Genomic DNA, 15,321 nt, shown 5'->3' on the forward strand with positions numbered 1-15,321 from the left:
ATATAAGGATGTATTTAGAAAGGAACTTGGATTTTATGAGAAAATCCCTTCACTTTCTCAACTCAAGAAAATATGTAGTACCGACTAAACACAAACTGAGACATGTTCCACTATCTGCCAGATGAGAATTGTCGGCTATGATAAAGAAGCTATGTGAAGAGGGTGTGATAAAACCGGTGGATGCATCGGAATGGGTTTCTCCCATTGTTTTGATCAAAAAGAAAAATGGAGAACTCAGAATGTGTGTTGACCTTAGATCAGTCAATAAACAAATTGTTCAAGAGTGTCATTCTTTATCTAAGGTGCAAGAATTACTGGCAAAACTGGATGGGGCTAAATATTTTACTACAATAGATTCAATCAGATTGAATTAACAGAGAAGTCACTACCCATTACAACACTTATAACACCAGAAGGTACATTTAGGTACGTCAGGTGCCTTCTGGGTTGTCATCCACTGCATGGGTTTTCCAAACATTTATGAATTGTCTTTTTGGAGATACCGATGGGGTGGTGGCATTACAGGATGATGTTTTAGTATATTCTGAATCTGCTGACAAACAACATGAGACAATGGGCAAAGTTTTAGCTACGTTGAATGAAGGGAATGACAGTTAGACTGCATAAGGGGGAGTTTTTTGCTACAGAGATGGAATATTTAGGACATCAAATTAGTGGGTCAGGCATTGCTCCAAAAAATGATTTGCTTGATTCCATTAGAAATATGGCAGAGCCTTAAACTAAAGATCAGATTAAGTCAATTTTGGGGCTTTGTGAATATTATTCAAGGTTTGTGAGTAAGTTTGCAGATATGGTACTTCATTTGAGGTTGTCATTATAAAAGGAGTTAAGTGGACCAGTGAACATACAGTGGCGTTTAAAGCAGTTAAAGAAGCCATTATAGGATGCAAACCATTAACTGCATTCTCACAGATGTCAACTAATATATTTACAGAAGATGCCAGTGCTACAGTATTAGGAGTTGTGTTGAGTAAGTTGAGAGGAAGTATTGAGAATACAATTGCCTTAGTGTCAAGACCACTTACTTTTATTGAAACAAAATACTCTACTATAAAGAGAGAGAAGCTCTGAGGGGTGCATGGGCAGTTGAGCATTTCAATATGTGTCTATGGGGTAAACCTTTTAAACTTAAAAAGGATCACAATCCTTTAATATCGTTTTTGTCTAAGAATGGAGTGGGAAAAGCGTCATCTAGGTTGATAAGGTTTCTGGCAAAATTGTATGAACATAATTTCACAGTCGTGTATATTCCTGGAGTACAGAATGTTCATGCGGATTGTTTGTCCAGGTTGGCTGGTAATGTTGTACCCGATGATGAATTGGTTGCACATGAAGGGAGGGAGGGAGAGAGAGAGAGAGAGAGAATGTGTGAGAGAGAGGATGTGTGTGTATGAGAGAGAGAGAGAGAGAGAGAGAGAGAGAGAGGGGGGGGCTGGCAGGGTATATGCTGTCCACTATTTAGTGTGGGTACCCTGCACCAGTCCAGACAACCCTTATGCTGATGTAAGAGGTCTCAGACAACCTTAGTAAGCTAGCCAAATCATAGCTGTGGAGAGCAGCCTTCAGGCTAAGTCTTGAAGGAGTGTAAAGCAGCTTGTTTTACCAGAATGCAATCTTATTGTATAGATTAAATGAAAAGGGAACCACACAATACTTCTACAAATATGTATTTATTATATAACACTATCTAGTGCAATACAGTATATCCTACACGGAGATAAACACAAAGCACACACTACTTTAGCAAATAAACAACAGTAAATAGCATTAATACACAGTGGGCCGTGGGGGGACCAAACCATATACTAAGAAAGTGGTGTAAGAACCACGACTCGAGTCAGGATGTTGTCGAGAGGACGTGGAATCGCTGGGACCCCAAGGAACCACCCAAGGTGAGTAGATAGGGACCCCATGGAGGACGGGTGCAGTGTGGGAACACTAGCACAAGCTCCTTACAACTTTATGTGAAAGTCGCAGTTGGAGTTTTAGAGATTAAGGATCCTTCCCAGTGGACTACGAAGAAACCCTGTAGAAGACATAAGGTTGGAGAGCCACCCCACCCATGAATACCAAAGTACCCAAATTACCCAAACCATGGGAGCCGGGTGCAGAGGTGTGAAGTGGCGTCGGAAACTGCAGTCGAACCCAATGGAGGACTTTGAAAAAGAGCCGCTGCTGGAAGGGAGAAGAATGTCCGTTGGAATCCAAATGTGGATTATAGTCCAAGAGTACCAGAAAGCAGAGGGGACAAGGTCTGGGTCGCTTCAGGGTGACATGGGGCTCAGTAGACAAATGCCCACCGATGTCGGGTGCTTAAGGATAGTTGACGGGGACCTTGACTCTGCAGCTGCTGGGACCAGGTGATGTTGAGGACTAACCAGGAGCTGCATACGAGCTGTCTCATTAAGGATGTTGAGTGCGGAGTGGTCGGTGTCAGGTGGGAGCACCAACAAGCCTTGGCAACGGCAACCTATGCAGTGTACGGCTCGGACCAGCAAGGGCCAGGAGACTCACCACACACAGAGGAGTCAGGGTAAACCTGGAGCAACCAGGGGAGCCCAAGAAAAGTAAGGTTGACCCTCAAATGGACCCACAAGCTGGAGGCACAGGAGTCGCAAAAGGACCTCGAACAGCTTCACAAAACAGGCGACAGAGCACACGGTGCAAGATGGTTGAAGATCTTAGTAGGAAGTGGTGCCAGAGGTTGGGGCTACTCTGAGCCCAATGCACTTGTTAAGGAATTGCCAACAAGCACATGCACTTGCAAAAGTACGCGGTGCACAGGGGTTCGGCTATTGCAGCCCCCACAAGGGATTCTGAACTCAAACTTGGTGAGAGGGCAGCTCAGGCCTCAAGAGATGTAGAAACCCACCTCCTGTGTTGCTGAGCCTTTCATAGTCCGTAGAAGCTTGGGATGAGCAGACCGGTCAGCAGTGTTGCAGTGCCTGCGAATGCAGGGGAGTGACTCCTTCACTCCAAGGGCGATTACTTCAGGTGTCTTTGATGCTCCATAAGTCCTGCACGGATCCTGTATGGTGCACAGGCAAAGACGATGCAGCAGACTGAGACGGAATCAGGCCCAAACGAAGTCCAGAGTGCCATGATGGTCGAAGTGCAGTGGTTTCAGTTTAGAATCTTGTCCACGACGATTCTAAGGTCCTACAGCCATGTAAGCCCTTAAATACCCACAGGAGAGTGTTGGAAAGATTCAGGGGACCCTCCCAGGGGAGGGTCTGGATAGGGGTGAGGTTACTCCTGTGTCCTTTGTCCAGTTTCGGGCCAATGGCTCCCAGGACTGGTTTGAACTGGACTATGCACAGGGACACCAAATGTGCCCCTAATGCAGACTTTCAGTAGCTGTCAAGCGCACCCACCCAGCCCTAATACACTCAATCCTGTGTGGGAGGTGGTCACACCTCCCTGTGATAGGATGCCTATTGTTCTGCCTGTCCCTGCTCGAGCTTGGCTCAGCAGCAGGAGGGCTGAAATGTGTCTCTGGTCTGCAGGAACCATTTTGTGCTGTCTGGAGTTAAGAAGGCCAGTACCGGGAAGACCAGGGACCCCACGAAGCTTGCTTCTGAGGGGTGGGATCATACCTCCCACACCAGTTACCCGTGTGGGGGTATGATTCCAACATGTTTGACACCAAACATGATAGGGTTTGTTTCAGCCGTTTTAGAGTTGGTCATCACGCAGTCGCGTAATGCCCCTCTTTATGTCGTATATGGTTGCTTCACTGACAACCCAGGAGAAGGGACTCCGTAGGCTGTAGGGGTGTCCTGCTCATGCAGTAGCACGCTCTCACTCAGAGCCAAGCACCCTGCCCTCGGTATTGTAAAGGCCTGCTATGGTTTAAGTGCAGTGACCCTTAGATATAGTAAACTTATTTCTTAAGTAAGTGGTGCATACACCAACTTACACAGGCGGCAATGGCAGGCCTGTAGTTCCATTTTGCATGGCCTCTCATGGGTGGCATAATACATGCTTTAGCCCATGGGAGGCCTCTGGGGTAACTATGCCCAGAGTACATTGGTACCATATACTAGGGAGTGACAAGGGTACCAAAGTATCCAATCTGGAGTGTACCTAAGGACATAACATAACAGTTTAGGGAGGAAGCAGCTAGACTCTGGTTCTGATTAGCAGGATCCCAGTCAGACTGGTCAAAACAGTATTACATTTAGCAAAAAGTGGGGGTAACCTTAAGAAGCAGATCCTACTTTCTTACAGTGTGGTAGCCACGGTGGAAGATGTTCTACTTTCCATGACACAAGTAATATCCAAAGAAGACTGGAAGAAAGCTACATCGGATGATGCGACAATGAAATTATTGAAAGATTATATTGTTAAAGGATGGCTGTTAGAGAAACATCTATCTAAAAAATTGAGTGTTATTGGAAAGTCAGACAGGATCTTTCTCCAGCAAATGATGTGTTAAAAGGTGAAATAATTGTTCCTCCTATTGGTATTAGGAAAATGCTGATGTCTATTGCTCATTTGGGACCATCCAGGGCAAACCAATACTGTCAAAAAAGTATGGGATCAGTTTTGGTGCCGTATATGGATAGTGATAATATAGGTTTTGTAAAGGACTGTTCAGTGTGTGCAGATTCAGACAAAGTGCTTAAAACACAACAAATCACCCATTTACATTCTTATGTTCGATAAAAGCCATGGGAAAAGTTGGCTATTGATGCACTAGGCCCTTATGAAAGAATTTTGAATGGCAAAGATTTTATTGTGGTGGTGACTGATTATTTTTCAAAATGGGTGGAGGTGAAATGGGTTTTGCGAGTTCATTTCTGATACCATCATTGAATTTTACAGGAATTGTTCAGGAGGGAAGGTTTACCTGAGTACATAGTGTCAGATAATGTCATACAATTTACGTCCAGCTTGTTCACATGATTTATTTAAAAAGCTAACATTCTACATGTGAAGACAGCATTATATTCACCAATAAAACTTTAGCTGAAGGTATTCAACTGGCTCTGAAAGCATGCATTGATGTTAAAAAAAAAAAATGTCGCGGATTTCATTTGGTCTCATCATTGTTCATCACATTGTGCAACCACGTTTTCACAGTTTCTATTGCCTAAGGGAAGGAAACCAAGACAGGAGTTGAATCCCAGGTGGTTAAAGTCCAAAGAGAAGATGGTTGATTTTAAAAAGATGTATAGGATGGTGAATGAAAATTGTATGAAAAAGGAAAAGAATATGGTGAATGGGAGAGTATGCAAACAAAAGCTGTTGAGTGTAGGTAATAAAGTAAAAATTAAGCTACTGATACTTGTGAAGAAAGGACATTCCAAGTTTTCTGTGGTTTTCAAAGTTGAAACTGGGAAAACATCTGCCTGTTTAAGTAATGGTTCTTGGTGGAGTTTATCCAGGTTAGCAAATGTCAAGGATACTATACACAAAGAGTGTAATGATTACAATTGTCCTGATTTTTCCAGTGATACGGCGGGAGTTAAAAAAGGCTGAAACACCAAGTCACACTTTAGAAAGGTTATCACATGGTTCTAGATTGCAAATAAGAAAGATGTTTAACTAAAACATTTGAAAATGTTTTATTGCAATAACTATGCAGGTTTATTGTATCTTATTTTTAGCATTCATTATCTTATTTATTTATTTTTTGTTTTTGTTTAGAAGGAAGGTAGGTATGTAGTATGTAGAAGAATGTTAAATCTAACAATCCTGTACAGCTTGTGTGCACTGTAGAGTACAGTCTTGCTTGGCAGCTAGCTTTGTTATGTCATGGTGTTTAGCTTTGAGTCATGTTCTAAATTCAATATGTTGGAAACAGCAGCTGCTTGTTGAGTTAAAGGATGAGTGGATGCTCCATTAACGTTTCTTCATAAATAATACTTGGGGATCATTTTTACTACCACAAATTCTTAATACCTCAGTATATTGAATATGCTGCATTGCCATTCATTTGTATATATGTTTTACCTTCCTTAATTATTTGTGAATTGTAATTTAAATACAGAATGTGTGTTAAATTTGAGATTTATCTATAATTTAGTACCATGGCCCACCTGCCTGTCTATTCCTAATTGTCCAGCAGCAGAGCTTATGAATGAGAGAGAAAAATTAAGAATGTGCAGGTGTTCAATGTGAAAATGTAATCTGCAGGTCTCACTTTCTCTTTTTCCCAAGCACACAGAGTTAAATGGCTCAGTGTATTATGTCTCCAGTAAAAGATCTGTTTCATTAAATGAACTCGTTGCAGGGGGTTACTTATCTCCTGCACAAACATACCTATAATTTGCAGGTCACAAGTTCCAATCATAAGTAAAGTAGCTGGGTGGTTTAACAAACAGAGTTCTGTGTGTAGAAAGCAGATCATGGGTTTGAATCATTGCAGGACCTACTTACCCTCTCACTATAGAGGTTGAGAAAATCATTGATTTTGGCTGGAGTGGTTTATCTACTTGTGAGTTGGTGTTCAGGAATATTTGGGTACTTAACCAGCTCCACTCATTATCAAGTCAAAATACAAATACACATTGCCTTCTTCATATTCTACAAACAAAATATCCAAATGAGGGCTGCTATGTATCTGCTGTACTCTCTGCTCCTGAAACAAACAAAAAATACAGAAGGGATTTTGTGTGTGTGAACCTCCAACTAGCGGATTACAATTCAAGCTTCTCTCAAGCAGAAGGGATCAGAGCTCCACTTCTCAAAATGCTTCAAAGGTATCCCTTTGGGAGCACAAATGCACATTAAGGAGCAATCACCCATTGTGTGTTTTTAGTTACTCTCTTTAATTCACCTCCCTTAAGTCACCAAGGCTCATACACAACACCTAGGGGATTATTTAGAGCCAACTGGGGAACCCTCGAGTGCAGTGGTCTTCAAACATGTTAATGCCGTGCCTCCAGTGGAATAAAAATATATAATAATCAGGACCCCCCTCAGAATTTTTCACAATTATTCTATTAAATTGGCAATGTTTCTGTATGTCTAGACTTATTTAAACATTGCAGTTAAGTATCCACAGTGTGCTTATTAGAAGTGCGGGTTCTGAAAATTTTTTGGAGTCCCTGCCCTTTTGACACCTTCCCCCCAGCTAGGATATAAATGATAAATGAGGTTAGTGACGGCCCATTACAGATCCATCACTTTTTACACTTAAAACAAAGCAAGGTTATCATCATAATGGCTTCTATCGACCAGGCCCTGGGATCACTTGAGGCCCCCTAGTGGGGCCCGCCCCACAGTATGAAGACGTCTGCTCTAGTGTGTCAGGTCAGTAGAGGAATGCCTGCCACATTTAGAGATTTCTTGTAAACTCCGTGAGGTACTGAGGGTAAAAATGAATGCAAACCAGGTCCATCATTTCTTTGGTCTGCTTGGCATTCTTTTGTATTTTTTAAACAAGCTTCCAACCCTGGAGCTTGATTTCGTAAAACAAAGAAACAATGGCCCTGACCTTTATGGAGTTTTCTCCCTGCCAGTCACTGCCATTTTTCTGTCCGGGTCTGTCATGATTCACATGGCTTCCCGACAGGGGCGCTCCTCCGCTATGGCGGAGAAGCATCGCCCCACTACTTTTAAGCAGTGAGAAACATAAAATGACAGTAACTTAAAGTTGTTGTAATTTTATGTTTCCTGTCCTGCTGCTTTGCACCGGGCGGGCGGGCGGGGCTGCTCTGCTCTCCAAGCAGGGCAGGGGAGGAGTGGTTAGCTCACTCCTCAGTGCGCAATGACTGATTGGTCGGCCCTCCCGGGCCGCCCAAACCAGTCATGCACAGTACCAAGTTCACCATGCAGGCTGCATTACAGCCTGTATGGAGGACATGCTCACCCCTCTAGCCCCTGGCTGAGCACCGTGTCATGGTGCTCAGACTAATCACAACGCTGCATTTCAGCGTTGTGATTGGCTTAGAGGATGGAGCCTGTCTGCCTGCTTCCTGTTCCTGTCAGAGGCAGGAGAGCAAGAGTAGAGAAGACGCGGGACCTGGCCTTCAGGTAAGTTTTTTTATTTTATTACTATCATCATTCCCCTTGAGCGACACCCTTCAGCCAAACAACCCACCACTCACACCTGCCCAACCAGCCGCAAGCCATATTAGCCGCGACTGCTTCCCGGGCTGGAAAAATCTGATAAATAATTGCAATAAAGCCATCACTAACTTGAAGGACTGCAAAAAGAAGCTTGCCCAAACCTAAGCACTACCAAGTGGCAGTCGGAGGGGATTCTGGACTTCACATATAGCAGTGCCTGCTCAAAGCCCATGTGTCCCTTTCCTCATGCCAGCACCTCCTGCACCCTGTTCTAAACTTTTTCCAGTCTAGCCTACCACACCCCTTTAATCGCATGAGCCGAGCCTTGGAGGAAGGTTGTGCTAATATCTCCCCCGCTACAGCACATTCCAATCCAATGCAAAATGTATAACATAACACAATGCAATGTATTTATATTACACTCTGGGCCCAAACCAATCATCCCAACAGGGATTCCCCAAAGGAAGTGTGGACTGGCCTGTACAGATTGTGTTCCCTTACATACCCAGCTGTAGGGGTGTGCACTGCTGGCCAGTATATTGGAACAAAGTTCCAAAGACCAATGATGAGCCCTGCTCCTCACAATGACCAACAGTCATGGAAACATCAGCAGCCTGCGACTCTGGGTATCCTGAGGTGGACCGCTAAATTGGGCTCAACACACAACAGCTTAACAAAGCTCATCATAGCAGCACCATCTACCCACACAGAGCAGGTGTAGACCACTTCAAAGCATAAACCAGCAGGGGAGGGGGCGCTGCTCTTGCCGCTGTGAGGGAAAGAAGCCTGTGAAGATGCATAATGTGCAAGAGTGAGTAGAAAGGATGGCGTGGCTGACGAGATAATTCGTGTGTTCCATGAATGACGGTGATGTGCTTGTGTATGTCCTAGGGAGTTGAAGGAAGCATGACGTGTAGTTGCTTATTCTCTTCTGAGTCAGAGGCGTGATATATAAACAACCCTCTGGCCATGGCGGTAAACCAGCTGTGTGCATCTCAGAGCAGCAGGAGGCAGTGCGTGTTGCGTTTGAAACAAGCTCTTCACGGGGCTTAAAATGTCAGCACGACACAAATGCACCGTGTTATCATTCTTACAATAAACCTGGAACTGACCCCGGAAGATAGTAAGCAGACGCGCATTCTAGGGAGGAGCGCGCGCGGCAATAAGTTGTCCCGCGTGAAGCATGCACCGGCAGCACCGCTCCAGTGACGTGGTTTGTCGGCTGCTGACACCAGGCACTTACCGTTAATTTCCCTCTGTTTAGAATATTGGTCAGATATTTTTTGGCTTGTCTCATTTTTGGCTCATGCTTCTCCATTAGTGGGATACAGTCTTTCAGCTTGGCGACGTTTCCCTTTAAACACTGCTCCAGCAGGGCTTCAGCAAGCAGCAGATTCCCAAAGTCATCTGGAAGACAGGGGTTAAAAAGAGCGGGTTTACTTTTCCCATATATAGCAATGTTTTATGATGCTGCTGCTATATAAAGGATTTACTGGCGCGCCTCGGCAAACATTTATCATAATACATAGATTCAACATTTGGCTTAAAACATGTAATTTCTTGAAGATGGGAACTCTTCCTCCAGTGCAAAGATTTTACTTTTACATGTCTGTATCCTTGCACATTCCCTAGTGCTGGTTTTCAAGCTCCCCCTGCACCACATGTTTGAGAAACAAAGTGAAAGCCCTTTCAGTAGAGAGCCACTACGTTCACAGTCCAGGCCTACTGTACAAGGTTTCTGTGGCTTCCGGGTGTGAGTGGGACAGGATGATCCTACCCTTCAAATCTGAAAATGAGGGATAGCTGTAGGATACTAGGGGGCTGCCTAGGGTCCATCAGCGGGAGGTGCAAAATGCCATCTCGCCTAGGATGCCAAACATACTTGCAGAGACCCTACTTAGACATAGCTGCCAAGGTTTGAGATTGCTTATGTGTGACATTTTCATAATTTGTGACATACACGACTGAGTGATACTTTCTCGCGAGCAAAATCAATTAAGACGAAGGAAACATAGCTGCCAAATTTTCAGTTTGCTTATGTGTGACATTCTCATGGTTGTAACGTGCGTGTGACATTTCACGCCTTAAGATAAAGTGTGTCTCAAAGTGTCGAGTAGAACAAAGCAATTATGTCCCTGTAATGTAATAAAGTGATGGAATGAACAATTGTGTGCGTGCATTGTGTAGCTTGGGCACGTCCACACCTAATTAAGATCATAGGAAGTGCACGCCCACACCTCCCACACACAGTCTTACAAAACTATAAACACCATACGCAATAAGCATTCGTTCAACACAAGCTCTTTGTAATCACTGCTATTACAATATCAGCAGTTGTTCTTTGCGTTCCTCCCAGCACGGGCTACCTTTTGTGGAAATTGCAAGATCGAGAGTTAAATAAAACAAGCATTAGAAATGCAATAGATCTCACATTTGCTTCGAGCTATGTGCGTTGTAATTGACAATGTTTTTTACCCATGTATTATGTAGTGTATGTTGTGGTGTGTAGTGGAATTGTGTGCTAGTCGCAGTTGCTATTTTGAATATATGTTTTTATTTTTTGAAAGGAAGTTAAGACAAGTTTTTTTGTAAAGTTATAAAGATATTAAAGTTACATGAACTGTTGTGCAGTTAAGTGTAGTTGAATGTAGCAGCGTGATCTGAAAATAGAGCAGTTTAAAGGAAGGCATATGGGACCAATTGTCTTTGGGGCTAAAAATCAGCATTTTGCAATGGGAGGGGCAAGAGATCATGGCTTCTGCAGGGGAGGGGGAAGAGTAAATGCATACCATGCGCAGGGTTTGGAGTACTTGTGGGCAAAGCAGTGCTAGCAGGAGCCCAAAGCATGAGTTATAACCCCTGTATGAAATGTCAGGGGGGGGGGGAGAGAAGGATTATGGAGGTGGGGGGTGCAGCAATGGGAGTTTAGCATCCCTGGAGGCTGACGCGGCACAGGAGGCTCCATTTCCAGGAGGGGACCAGGGTGCCTGGAGCAGGGAGGGATGCCGCGATGCCTCCCCTCACTTCTTAGCTCAGCTGCTGCAGGAAGTGAGTGGGCCTGAAAGTGACACTGGAAACTTTAACAGCAACAAACCTGAAGGGGCAGCAGAAGGGGTGGTGCAGGTAGCTGGGGCTTGGATTCCCATCCCTGGCGCTTTTGCAAACTTTACCCCCAACCACCCCTTCTGACCCCTTTGAAAGATGAAGAGGCTTTTAAGAACAGCGACGCATTAGTGAGGCACTTACACTTCCAGCTCAGCGGGAGGTGAAAAGTACGTGTGCAAGCTGCGCCGTGCAAAACAAAAAGGCGCAGCCGCCATAGTTGAAGATACAGCTCGGCATGCCTGCGCTGCAATTAAAAGAAGAAAAAAAAGAGTTCTCCAAAATACCACAAAAACCATTGAAGCAGAAGGAAATTGTAGTTGAGCGGCTAACCTGTGCCAGAACATGGAAGTGACCCTACGCTGCATGAGCCATTTAGGATGCAGCAAAAAAGAGCTACACTGCAGTGTACCAATGGGAAGGTAGCAGGCGGGACCAAAGTCATTTTCCAGTACAGCAGGTCTTGCAGACAGCGCTGCCTAGGCTCGACCTTAAAAATTAAACTGGGCCTTGTTGGTGACCTGAAGAACATAGGATTGAAGGGCTGGAGAATGAGGCCACTGCAAAATTATTATCATTTGTTGTTTTATAGCAAACAAGGGACATTATACTGAGATACTTTAAGCATCCATGCCCTGAATAATGCATGATCTGTTTAAATCTACAAAAACATTTTATATCATACTTCTTTTTAATATCATTGAGCCGATTAAAAATAATAAATACTGCAGTTTTTTACAGAGCGAATTGGACCAGACGGTATTGGACTCTTTACACGAGCAGCAGTTAGATCACACAAAGACAAATACATTTTTTAGGCACAAGAAGAATCACATGATGTTGAGCTGACGCCAAGACTAGAACCTAGCTTGCCAGGTTTAAAGACAGCAGCTCTGCCCATCAGACCAGATCCTTTCTTTCATTTAAAGAGTAAAAATACAGGGAAATATAGCAATTAGAACTCAGTGGGGGAATAGCGTGCTTTTCATTCATATATTTACCCTACAGCAAACAATTCGAGTGACAAAACGCAGCTTTTAGGAAAACATGTGGTCTTACTTTAATTGCTGGACCATGAGGTTAACTCCTTTATGCTTGTGTGGCCTGGATTTGGCCCAGAGGTGATCATTCAATAAAATCGGCAGTTTTAGGGTGTAATAGCGGAAGCTCCGCCCTTCAGGTGTTCCTACTATCCCGCCACAAGATTGAGTAGATGAAGCCCGCTAACTACGTAACACACAGGGCTCGAGTCGGGGGTACACGCAGGTACACAGCGTCCCCCCCCTCTTTTCACAGGGTGGACACAGTCCCCCCTGCCAAGAAGCTGGGGCCCACAGAAATAAGCTGAACATGTACCGGTGTAATTTTCAGACACTGGTACACATTCAGCACGTGATGTCATGAGCTCATTTGCATATTGTCAGTCGCCCTACTTCTTTTTATAGGACTTGTGCCCTGGTAACACACGTCCATACCCGAAACACACTTGATAAACAAGAGGAAGGGCCAGTCATCTCTCATGAAGGGGCAAAGAGAGAGTGCCTCAGATGTGCTGTATAACTTGAAAAAATAAAAAAAGAACTAAAAAACAAAACAAAAAACACTTCACCTGTTTCCTGAGCCTCTGCACGGACTACTGCTGCTAGAGCTGCAATGAAAACCGGTGCAGACAACATCACGTCATGACACAAAATGCACATTCTCAGCTGAATTTTTTAAAATTGTAAATCCTGTGTAGCCCTGCCAATTGCCAAACATTGCATGACATTCTCACACCTTGCGACGATGCGGACAAATGATTAAAAAAGCATTAGTCTAACACGAGATGCATGGCACTTGGCAGGCAGGGTTGCTTAGAATACAATGCGGACGAAGCACCAAGTACTAAGGGGTTAGGCTAAAGTTTGCTTTTAGAGGTTGTCACTGTACGCAACTCAATACCATACTGCATTTGAATATTTTTAAGATTACAAGACAATGCTTTTACAAATGGATGAAATAATTATTCTCTTGAAAAAGCACCTTGCAGTGAAGAATGTCTTTGTACATGATGAAGAGAGGCTTGAGGGAATTGAAATGATCTGTTTATTGAGATGTTCTATCTGTTTCATTTGCACAGTTTGTTACTTTCTGGGCTTTAAAAAATGTGTCTCTTAATTCAGATAGTAGACAGGTGAGTGTGATCTCATTTAGAGTCATATCACTTGCAACATACAAGCTACTGTGAAATGCCCTCCCCGCTCCACCTGCCTCTCAAGACTTCCTTAATACAAAAACCAGGACTCCCCTGCAATTTTAGTGCTCTAGCACTCTAGGCGAATTCTCAAGGGGTTTCAAATATTATTTTAAAAAGAAATATCATCCAAAGGTTCACATTTCAAAATAAAGAACAACTTTTTTAAAATCATGATGGTGTTCTCATTACTACAACAATGCCAGGGGTTTAGGTTTCAATGTAATGAAAATCTAATGAGAGTCAACTAAACAAACTACCACTCTTTGCCTACGATACTTGTAATATGGAGTCACATATTTATACACAAGATGCAAAATTGTTTTAATGCACAAATCATAATAGATTTAAAAATTGCTAATCTTAAAAATGTGTTGTGCTCCATTTTTAAAAACAAGCACATTTAATAAGTAATCACAAGATAATAATTGGAAAAAAACCGAACCTGAGATACCTCATTGACAAGATAAAGGGACGTTGCACCACTGAATGGATTCATAATTTGAAATACTGTATTGAATGTAGGGCCTTTATCTTTGATTTGTCGCAAAACCTCAACTCTTCTGACCCGGCACAATAGAAGACCATATCAAATGGGCATTTCTTAGAAAAAAAATGTTGAGAGTAGCATTTGCTCCAATCTCTAACTTCACCTAACTTTATGGCTTACTGTAAGACCAACAGCTTAGTTTCAGACCAGGCATAGGCACAGAGTCAGCCATCATATCTATCTGAGATGATCTAAAACTCAAAGTAGACAAATACGGAGTAGCTTCCTTTTTACTTCTGGATTTATCAGCTGCATTGGACACTGTCCACCATCACATGCTACTGCAAAGACTTCACGATATCTAAATCCGTGAAAACGTTTTAAAACTGATTGCTACTCATCTCTGAGACAAAGTGTAGTCTACTTACCCCTTTTCACATCAAATCTTTACACACAATACTGTGGCGTTCCTCAGGGCTCCATCATATCCCCTCTATTATTCAATATCAAATGCATAAGATGATCAGCACCAACCATTCAATAAATTGACTAGATAAGTATCACAAAAGATATGTTACATAATGCACAGACTCCATCCAAATTTGTTTATTACAAATTCTTTTTATTGATATCTTCTTGCTTTAAAAAAATATATTTGTCTTCCCTGTAGCCAATGCGTTTCGTCTCTTAACAGAGACTTCTTCTGGGCTTATTGTATCTAGTTGACCTACATGTCCACCACAGTACTGAATAGTCACAACATCTCTACCCTCTGACCTTGTTCAGGATATACTTTTCTGGTGTGCCATTTGTGGCTAATCCCAATGATACAGGAATATCTTATAATTATGTATGATTATACCATCATTCCAGCTCCAGAAATAATATTGACAACCAATATCAAAGTCCATGTTGGCATCCGTGCCCAGATGGTTTGTGCACTGACAGACAGCGTTGTGTGTCCCAAGACAGGTTTCACCACCTGAGGGTTAACTAAATCGAATCAACAGTGATAGGTGCGAATCAATTACATCAGCCTTGAATTTGTAAATCAAATATTCAATATCTACCTAACCCCCTTGACAAATCTGATTAAATCCTACAACCTCACCTGTTACAACTATGCAGATGACATATTAAATATGGATAGGTCCAAAGACCTCTACAATTTACAACTCAATGACAGCCTTTGTGCCATAATGATGAATATCCATCTAAAGCTCACTACTGCAAAAACAGAAAATATGACCTGTGAACAATGGAAAAACTACCAACCCACCACCATATGGCCTAAGCATCTTCAAGCCCCTCCAAGGTCAGGAGAAATTAGTAAAACCTATGGGAAACCATTGATTCAGAACAATCCTTGATACAGCATGCTAACAGCATCACAAAGAGTACCTTCTACACAATCAAAACACTGTGTTGCATCTTTCCATACCTTGCACAGCAGCAT

General features: G+C 43.0%; 1 protein-coding gene across 3 annotated transcripts in view; it reads right to left on the reverse strand.

The window, feature by feature from the left end:
• The window catches only part of TTC7A (tetratricopeptide repeat domain 7A), a 1,536,967-nt gene that overhangs the window by 1,368,015 nt on the left and 153,631 nt on the right, over positions 1-15,321 (reverse strand). For all 3 annotated transcript variants that reach the window (XM_085612750.1, XM_085612748.1, XM_085612749.1), the window contains exon 2: positions 9,284-9,447. In XM_085612750.1, coding sequence (XP_085468876.1) covers positions 9,284-9,358 — 75 coding nt within the window. In that variant the 5' untranslated portion in view covers positions 9,359-9,447. The remainder of the gene's footprint in view (positions 1-9,283; positions 9,448-15,321) is intronic.

Source organism: Triturus cristatus, chromosome 6, assembly GCF_964204655.1.
Source record: "Triturus cristatus chromosome 6, aTriCri1.1, whole genome shotgun sequence".
NCBI classification, from domain to species: Eukaryota; Metazoa; Chordata; class Amphibia; order Caudata; family Salamandridae; genus Triturus; species Triturus cristatus.